General features: G+C 40.4%; 2 protein-coding genes across 5 annotated transcripts in view; one reads left to right on the top strand and one right to left on the bottom strand.

Moving 5' to 3' along the window:
* Positions 1 to 390: 390 nt before the first annotated feature.
* On the bottom strand, positions 391 to 8,028 carry CFL1 (cofilin 1). The gene is made up of 4 exons (XM_075188643.1): positions 7,870 to 8,028; positions 4,459 to 4,766; positions 1,605 to 1,681; positions 391 to 1,469 (listed from the first exon to the last, which is right to left on the bottom strand). The coding sequence occupies exons 1-4, from the start codon at positions 7,870 to 7,872 to the stop codon at positions 1,357 to 1,359; spliced, it is 501 nt and encodes a 166-aa protein (XP_075044744.1). The 5' UTR covers positions 7,873 to 8,028; the 3' UTR covers positions 391 to 1,356.
* MUS81 (MUS81 structure-specific endonuclease subunit) overlaps positions 7,368 to 9,537 on the top strand; it is a 109,003-nt gene continuing 106,833 nt past the window's right edge. For all 4 annotated transcript variants that reach the window (XM_075188642.1, XM_075188641.1, XM_075188639.1 and 1 more), the window contains exon 1: positions 7,368 to 7,618. The gene's annotated coding sequence lies outside the window, so the exon portion shown is untranslated. The remainder of the gene's footprint in view (positions 7,619 to 9,537) is intronic.

Raw genomic sequence — 9,537 nt, 5'->3', positions numbered from 1 at the left:
CCTGTGGGGACAAAGTGTTTCTCCTACACGTCATTCCACAAAAATGCCCCTAGTGGCAATAAATGGCATCAACTAAAACCATGTAGGTCCATAAAGTCTATACACATGGCTTCGGGGTGCAGCTCACAAACGTTGTATAGGACTTCGTTCTTAATGAACGGTCAAGTAAATAAATAGCTGCAATTTACTTAGCCCCAGCCATTGCCACAAGCATGTCATTTTGCAGCACAACACAACTGACAGACAAGCAAGTAGTGTTTACATATTCTTCCATTGAAGGGGAAAGCACACTGGGCTACAACCACCATAAGCTTATTAGTGAGTTCTATAATATATATCATTTTATGTGACCACTTTGTAAAGTGCAGATTTACAAACACAAGAAAAACATTGTTTTATAGGTTTATTAATGTCAGATCTGCCAATATGACTTCCATATTAGTAACGCAAGACAAAAGGAAGTAAAGACCGCAATGAAGAAGTGACTTTGAAGGAAGGAAAGCTAATGTAGAGGTGAAAGGCTTCAGTCATCTGAATTTCTACAACCTTACAAAAGACCCTAAATATACAAAAGTTGCTAAGTAAGGTCACAGGATTGTAGAGGAAAATTGGCAAAGTATACTGAATATACAGACATCTATTTCACAAACAAAATATGGAATGCTGGGGCATGCAGAGCTGTGCCCCATATATCCTGTTGGAGTTAAATTGTAAAACTTCAGAAGGACAATGCTTTATGTCTGAAAGGGTGCCTTTGTAAATTACCTAAAGGTATTCTAGAAATATCACTAGTTACTTATTACCCTGCAAATGCCAGATGGGTTCGAGAACAGGAATGATGCAGAAGTGGAATTTTGAGGTGCCCTCATTTGACAAATGCAAGTTTAATGCAGCCCATCTTAATGTGGTTTTGGGAATGTAAGGGAATAACCCACAAGCAATAGGTAATGTCAGCAGTTCGATCCAGAATTTGCATTCTTTTCAGAAACTTGAACAGAGGGCATTCATATCACTAGAGCTAAGAGTTTTCCAACTACAGAAAGGTGGGGAGTGTTTTAAATGCCAGATTGCATTTGGCAAAATAACTCAACTTAGGAGGCAAGAAGTGCAGGATGAAGGGGCAGGAGAGTTCATTTGTGACTAGAGAGCTGCCTCTAGATAAAAAAAAAAAAAAAAACAACCTACTATGGGGACATTTATGCCCATCTGCATGGGAATGGTTTGAAGAAGCCTGTCTATAGAATGATTCCCTCCTCAAGAGGGCTTTGAGGGTTCATGGAGATACTGTTGGGGATGTGGTTACATGGAAGCCCCTTTAAAGTGGCACAGACACTGGGAGGGGAGGCAATCAGGTCTTCACAAGGGTAGTCCTTCTACAGAGGTGACAATGCTGCCCCCAAGTTTGTCAGCAAGAGTACTGCGGTCCTTTATGTCACTTTTGTTGTTTGCCTGCAACTCATGCTTGATACCTAGAAAAAAAAAAAAAAGCAGATTAACAAAAGTTCTGTGACCTTATATTGAACAATTCCCTACCAAGTGCTCAGGAACTGCAGCATAGTACAAAATAAATAGCAAGTGTTGCAATATCCCACTCATGCACTTACCTGTGAATTTCTTTTTGATTGCATCTTTAGAACTAGCATATATCATTTTGCTTTTCAGTGGTGCTTCCTCAGGAGCCCTGTAAAAATACCACATTTGGTTAGTCTAAGGCAGAGCATAACTTTTCAATCATACAAAATAGATAACCTGTCTGGATTTGTCACAAGACTAAATAGATTTGAAGATTTTTATAATTGTGATTTGTTCACTTTTAAACATACACTAGATGGCTAGATTCAATTCAGTGGGCAATGACTTGATGAGTCTCTGGAATAGTCCAGAGACATTGTGTTGGAGTTTATAGAAATTTCTGCTAATTTTTCCTCATGTCCAATAGAGGTGTGCAGAATGAGCAGAGATTTCTTACCATAATAGCAGGCAATATGTGCATCTAAACATAATAGTTTTGTTCTGAGGTACCATGCACCAAATTGAATCTGTCCCTAGGAGTCTTTTATTACCATAATTTACTGTGTACAGGTTTGTTGTCCATATCAACTAGTTATTGTATTGCAGTTTAGCAAATAAAACAGTTGTTTTATCCATGTATTAAATATGTCTATCACTGATCACAATCCATTGTCATTCAGTACGGATTGGGCAACAGAAGCTTCCATAGTCAAGTTTGTGTACCTTCAAGACTCACTATTCAATAAGTAACCATTTATTAAATTTATTCTCAAGATAAGAGTGAAGATTTTTATATTCATAAAATTGAAATGGCTCCAATTTCCATGAGTAAATAAAGTGCAATTCCCCACCTCTGACAGGCCCACTTTAATTATGTGGTATGCCATAGTTAAAAGCAACATAAATGTAACACATCAATGTCTATAGAAACATTCCTAACTATTTTAACACCAAGTGGCTACAGAGCCTCCCACTTGTGATATATTGGAACCCAAAACACCAAATTTTACTAGCATAGCTACAAAGCTTTAACTCCATGATGGGTAATCAGATACACAAAAAAGCCTGCATAAAACCTGCTTCTAATCCCAGAGGTCTCAAGTGCAGAGGAAGGGGTTCCCAAAAGTCCCAAATATTAGGGCACAGTAGTGGATAAATACCTGAACATATCTAAAAATAAGCATTTTCATTTTCTACAGCAGACACCACATGTAAAAAGCTAAAGTGATGCCATGGGGCATGAAGTTATTTACTGTAGGGCACTTGAGTAAATAACTTGACCCCATGGCATCATTTAAGATACCCACCAAGTGGTAGCATCTCCCAAAATTGAGAAGCAAACATAGCCAGAGGTAAGGAGTATAAATCGGAAGGGAGCCTGTCAGCAGGACAATTTCACTAAGGAATCTAGTGTGGTAAATTACTTTGCCACTTCTAAAAACCAAGAAACACATACACTTAACACTATATGGAATAGTTAAAGAATGGCACTTGGGGGAACACGTATCTAGAGAATAATTCACAGCATGAGCCTTCAGAGAAAACAATGAGCGCAAAACACACTGCACTCTTCCACCGATGTGCTGCATGACCTTCCCTGCGTTATGCAGAGGTCATGATTTGCTTTACAAGCTAGATCCTGTATCATAAAAGTCAGTAAAGTGGTTTTAATCTGGGGGCTGCAGGTGAAATCAGTGTGGCCAACGACCCTCATGTTCCTCAGCACTGCTGCATTAACCAGGATTAATTGCAAGTTTGTCACTCCACTAGCATTTTGCAATATGTAGAGATACATTTGGGCTGTCTACTTTATCACTAGTAATGTTCACTTTTACCCATCACCACAAGACTGCAACTGCATTATACATATGTTTTCAGCCTGAAACCACCCTCTATGTAAATATGATCAGGAGCAAAATCTTGTGTCTAGTCATTTTAACAGTTCTAAAGAAAATGATTAACTTTAATACATTGTATTTGTGTTAAATGGCTATCCAATTACTTTGCTATCTTGAACATTTATCATGTAAGAATTAACATCTACATTATAAGAGTTAACATACTAGCACAGGAAAAAAAAAAAAAAACCCCAACTAGATTAGAGAGCCTTTTCCAACCTTCTTCTTACCATGAAAGCAGATAGGAACAGGTGTCAGGATTTAGCTTTTATCGTCATTTATGTAGCTCTCAATTGGCATATGCCTTCCATGACTTTTGTAGGACCTATTCCATAAAGGAGTTCTCCAGCTTAAACATGTTTTCCCCCTATTCCAGTAGTAAACTATACCCATACTTAACACCCTCTATTTAGTTTTGAACACTTCCAACCATGCCACATAGCTAATTGACGCTATACAGTGAATGCATGTTGCAAGCTGTTACAGGTTGCTGGTTAGGTGAAAAACAATTTTAGCAAGTCACTTGCAAGCATAAAAGGCTTATAACCAAATTTTAGGAGAATCAAAGCTTGTTACATTAACAGTGCATGCTGGTGGTTGCATAGAAAGTATCAGTACTGTCAAATATTAAAAGACCCATCTCTAACTCTTGGGACTGTCATTTTGTCATATGCCACCTTGTGAAGGCAACATGTATATGAAAATTCACAAGCTTTATATTCTGAGATGATACCAAAATATGTGAAAGTCCCAAAGTATTCCCATTCAGAGGCCTTACCTCTGAGCAGCTCATTCTTTCACCTCTGCCATTCAGTTATGAATGAAAACAGATTTCTAGAAGCATACACTGCCGTCATACAGCAGTTACACACCTCTAACATTTCCTCACAGGACCTAAACTTTTGACAAGGAAAGCCTTTAACCAAATGAGTATCTACTTCCTATTTTAAAGTGGCTGACCCCACGACTGAAATTTGTATCCTATTCTAAGCAAGTCCTAGTGGTTCCTACAATTTTCATTCCTTTCGCCACAAGCATAACATCTCACCAGAAGATAAAGACCAGGTCCTCTTTCTTACTCTCCTTTGTTTCATAGGTGCAGTCATAGAGGGCATAACGGCAGTCTTCATTAGGTAGCATATCCACAAAGTGCTTGTAGGGGTCCGTAATTGTTTCACCAACATCTCCCATATAGATCACTTTCCCTTCTTCTTGAACTATTTTTTTCTTGTCATCACTCAGGCAAAACATAACTGCCTTAATGCGCTTCTTTGCCTCATCCGGAGTGCATGCCTTTCGTACCTTCATTTCATTGAAGACTGTAACAACAGCATCAGAAACTGCAACACCTGAAGCCTGTAATACACAAGTTTCATGATGAAGTAAAAAGAATAAAAGCAGCTTGCATTGCTAGAGTAACAATACATGATATTGTGTACATGGTGTCATCCCAGCAGGTGGTGGTATAGCAATAGGGTGACATTTTGCAGAGTACATCCTTTATTTGTTTTACATTTAAGGTTAGAATTAAGCAAAATAATTATATAAATTATACCTATGATTTTAGCCAGTTTAAAGTTGATACATAATTTTAGCTTTGTCAAAAGTGAACAGTAGTGGCTGCTCTTACTCAATAATAATGGCAAATAAGTAGATTTGATTCCCTGTTACTTATACCCATTCTTTTTGACATTACCTATGTCAATATAACCTTAAGTAGGTTTTGAATTGTAGCCTTACAACTCCTAAAGAAGTTACCTTTTTCTTTGTAGAGGAAATGTTTATGTTAGCGGCTTTAGGTAGAAAAGGTACATATAAAGAAAATGTATACACCCAAGAATGAACTTTTATTGTATGGAGAGAATTCAATTGAGCTACATTGTTCTAGGAATAATGTGGGCCACACAATATTATTGTTATGCAGTAATTTTAATGTAGATTTTTGCTTGCAGCTCACAGGGCTACAAGCAATGTTAACATTACCATACTAACAGTAATACTGCACACTTGGTGTAGTAGCCAAGAGTGCACAGACAGTCATTCGGGAGACCAATTGAATTGGGCCCTATGAGTTCTCATTATCTAACTAAAACAAACCAGACAATTAAGCAGGATGGCGCTGTGGGCGGGAAGCCCACTGTCCATCACTGCTGTAGTACATTTAAACCCAACAGACTTAAGCTTGTCAAATGGATACTAGGCACAATTTTCTATTTGGCCACCAACGCTGTTGGGAGTTAACTACTGCAAGTGTGTCATACATATATGCAAAGCTTGCCTAAAGACAAACTAAACCTTAGGATGGGTTTGGCCTTAAGTGAAAATTAAGGTTTAAATATAAAAGTATAATTCTGCTCTGATGGTTTGACAACGCACAAAGACAAAATAAACACTTACGCAAGACAAAGGTCAACTACAATAGTTCTTTGCAGCCATCAGAAGACCTACAAAGTAGTGGGAAAGTATTTTAATAGATATATGCCCATTTGTTCCCATCTTAAAAGGGTGTTGAATGGGACTACAAAATATCTAATTTATGCCACATCTTGACTGCCCCCACTTGTGTTTAAAGACTTAAAATAAAATTCTTAGGTGTAACAGGGTTGTTTAGTTTAAGAATCACATTCAAGTAATTCAGAGGCACTTTTGGATATTGTCTGGAGAAAGATAGTGTACATCATGTAAGGCAAGTACACAAAATCCATATTCCATCACTTGACAGTGAGTCAGATAACAGGCACCAAAAACATGGCCTATAGCTGCAACCACCTGTAAGGTGAGAACCTCCCCTTTGATGACTGCTGGAAAGGACATCAGTGGTCCCTAATCCTAGTTAGTGTTCTAAGTGAATGTTGTGTTTAATACTCCATAATGTCAGTTCCTTGTAGAGTAGAAGTTAAATGCACTGGAGATGCGAACAATGCCATTACTAAACAAGGCAATATAAACTTCTGCAAGTGTCAATCAAATCTGCATTGGATTTCCTAGTGCGTAAAATAAAAGGTATGCTTAGCGGAGGCCCAGGTGACAATACAAGGCCTCCCAGGAACAGTACAAAATGAAAAACCAAACTACTACTTCTAGAAAGCAAAGCATCAAGACAAGTAGACTTATCCAGTTACCCCATACCATGGGGAACTAGGTTACAAAATATGGTGTAAATATCTGGGGCTGTGCACACTATATAACTATGTAAACTATTCAGGCGGGAAGAAAGTTTGACTTTTTTTTTATAGAGTATTAGATAAGGGTAAATATGTGTAAACTTGTTCAATCAAAAAAGTGACTGACAGCACCAAAACCTACTCCCAAAAAAATACCCCAATCATTGGAGTGGCTGCAACACTATTCATTTTGTAAATCTTACAAAAGTGGTCATTTTTACAATACATAACATCTCTAGTTTTACCATCAGAATGAGTTGGCTGTAAACCTTAGTATGCAGCAGGCATACCCAGCGAACAGGTGACCAAGATCTATCCAACTTTAGTAGACTATAAAAAGATAATATCATACCCACAAATTATAAAATTCTACAAATATTTGTTCTACCTAACCAGATTGATATTGCCACAATGGGACAGCTGAATCATAATGTTTTCAATTGTTTATGGGCATAACATTTCACGTATTTACACCAGATCCATATTCGACAAAACCCCGAGTATACGATGACCTGACATACTATGGAGAGCCTTGACAATAGCATATACAAATATTTTCGATCACGCAATTTAGTAATGTGGAAGGGGGGACAGAACCGCCGTCACCGATAGTAAAGCGGGTCTATAAGAGCACTCCCGCACAGAGCTGATCACTGATCGCCACGACGACAGCCGGGACACCAGTGACAGCGATGTGCTCCGGGCGCCGCCGCACTACACAGGAAGGCCATGCACGCGCGCCCGGGAACGCGTATGTGACGCACATGCTGCCCACCGGCCCATTCAATGGCGATCACCGGCTAACAATGAGCCATGTGAGCACATCTACATGCTGGTGGACGCAGTGTAACAATAGAAGTCAGCCGCTGGCCTCGGCCCCCGCAGCCTGCCACTAGCCGGGGGCGGGGTGATGCGCTGAGAGCAGCTTGGCCACACCCGGCGCGCTCCGTTCCCGCCCTTTCATCTCCCGGGGACTAAGAACGAGAAGGAGCGAGGACACCGGGGCGCGTGCACCAACGTGTCCAGAAACGCCCCCAGCTCACAGTAAGGAACCCTTAAATTTATACACCCATATCCCATACCAGACATGTCCAACACAGACCAGTCAGCAACAGCTCATATAGGAAGGCCGTCAGCCCTAGTGAGGTCCCCGGGCACGATGGCGCAGACGTCCACGGGTACCTCCAGAGAGCAGTGCCAGATTGATGGGGCCGCAGAAAATGGCAGCATAAGGGAGCGGTCCTAGATCCGCTGCAGTGTGCAGGAGACTTCCAGGAGAAGGCGGCTATACTTACCATTTTTACTGGGGATAGAAGTGTTTAGATGAGCTCCTGAAGGAAAAGAGGGGAAAGGCAGCCGGTTTATCGAAGAGATGAAAAAGGCCGTGCAGCTGCCTGACAGACTCACACCGAAATGAAGCCTCCCCTTCTCCTCCTTCCGCTTTCTTTAAGCGCAGCACAATGGGGAGGGAGGGGCAGACTTCCGGTTTGTGCGCCCAGGGGCTGTCGGGAGTTGTAGTCTGCTGCTGTCGTTTTAGGCGGGGCTATGCTCACATGTCTGTGAGGTTGGACGTGATCAGCGGGCATTTGACACAAAGGGCGGGGTTAGCGGGTGTATTTCTATGCTTCGCTCGCTGTGGGTAGATGAAAGAAAATGGTTGTGTGAAATGTAATTTTACAAAAAACTGCTGATCATGATTCATTGTGATACCCAATTTATAAGGGATCTAGCAATTAAATGCACGTTGTATTCACATATATATCCGCATCGAGTACAGTGTTCTATTATTTGACCAGTAAAATTCAGCATTTTGTTTAAAGGGGGAACTGAGCACATTTTGAAATCCCTGACGTCACCCTTGGGGCACATACGCATTGGCGTTAGGGGAGAATTCAGGAACCAGTGTGTTAAATATAGGAGAGTCTTTTAGGAAGCTTGAGACTGCGCGTTCATTTACTATAATACAAATGTCTCCCAAAAGTTGTACGTCCACAGTAATCTTTTAGGCGCATTGACTACCAGGTTTTTGAGATTTGCCCAGCCTTAGGCTAGTCACTAGTGTCATTAGTGTGGGGCTAAAAGGCAGCAATGATTTGCTGCACATTACATCCAACTATTAATCTGCACCTTTCCTTACTTTCTGTCGAGCTTTAAACACCCATGTGCTAATACCTGAAAATCTACATTCATTACAATGTGAATGAAATTGCGATATTAAATGCTTGTGTTTTGTAGCCTTGTCTGACATCATATTAAAGCAAATGTTGAACAGGGCTAGAACATGCTAGCAATTTGCAGCTTATTTTATTCTCTTCCTAACATTGCTATCTATGTAGAATTGGAAAACACTCAAGTAAGAGCTACCTGGAATCTACCTACATTATAATGTAAGGGAAGTGCAGCAATTAGATTATTCTTTATTTACCAAATGTGAAGTTTGTTAGCTCTATGTGAGACTACCATTAAGAGTTTTTACATTGAAGAATCTCCTACCTGACATTTATGTTTATTACATGCACCTTCTATAAACAAGTACAAAATGTTGCACACATAATTCCAAAACGTTTTTCGCTCTTTCATCCTACTGGGGGACACTGCTCCCTTGGGGTATACAGGCTGTCCAGGAATTAGGAACTTATCTGCACATGTTAAGAAGATCCTCCGCTTATATAATTCCCCACCCCAATCAGCAGCTACGGTTTAACTTAAGTTCCCAAGGAGTATGGTTGCTTTTGCCCAGTGCTGCCAAGGGTAGCATTAGTTAATACATTTAGGGGCATATTCAATTAGCTTTCCGGTTTGCGGCGCCGCGAAACATGCGCAGTATTGCCGGTAATACGGTACCGCAATAATTCGGATTTTCGTTCGCAACCCTATGGGCTGTGAACGAAAATCACGTTATTGCGGTACCGTGGATTGACTTCGCGGGCCGTTCCGGCGCGATCCCGCGAACCGGAAAGCTA

Source organism: Mixophyes fleayi, chromosome 10 (assembly GCF_038048845.1).
Source record: "Mixophyes fleayi isolate aMixFle1 chromosome 10, aMixFle1.hap1, whole genome shotgun sequence".
NCBI classification, from domain to species: Eukaryota; Metazoa; Chordata; class Amphibia; order Anura; family Limnodynastidae; genus Mixophyes; species Mixophyes fleayi.
Note: the sequence above shows the minus strand (reverse complement) of the source record. Positions and strands in the feature narration are given on the sequence as shown.

Excerpts from the sequence above, each read along its gene's own strand:
- CFL1 (XM_075188643.1), bottom strand. Across the intron at positions 1,682-4,458 it reads GACCTGGTCTTTATCTTCTG|GGCTCCTGAGGAAGCACCAC; the intron begins GTGAGATGTTAT and ends GTATTTTTACAG. Across the intron at positions 1,470-1,604 it reads AATCAAAAAGAAATTCACAG|GTATCAAGCATGAGTTGCAG; the intron begins GTAAGTGCATGA and ends TTTTTTTTCTAG.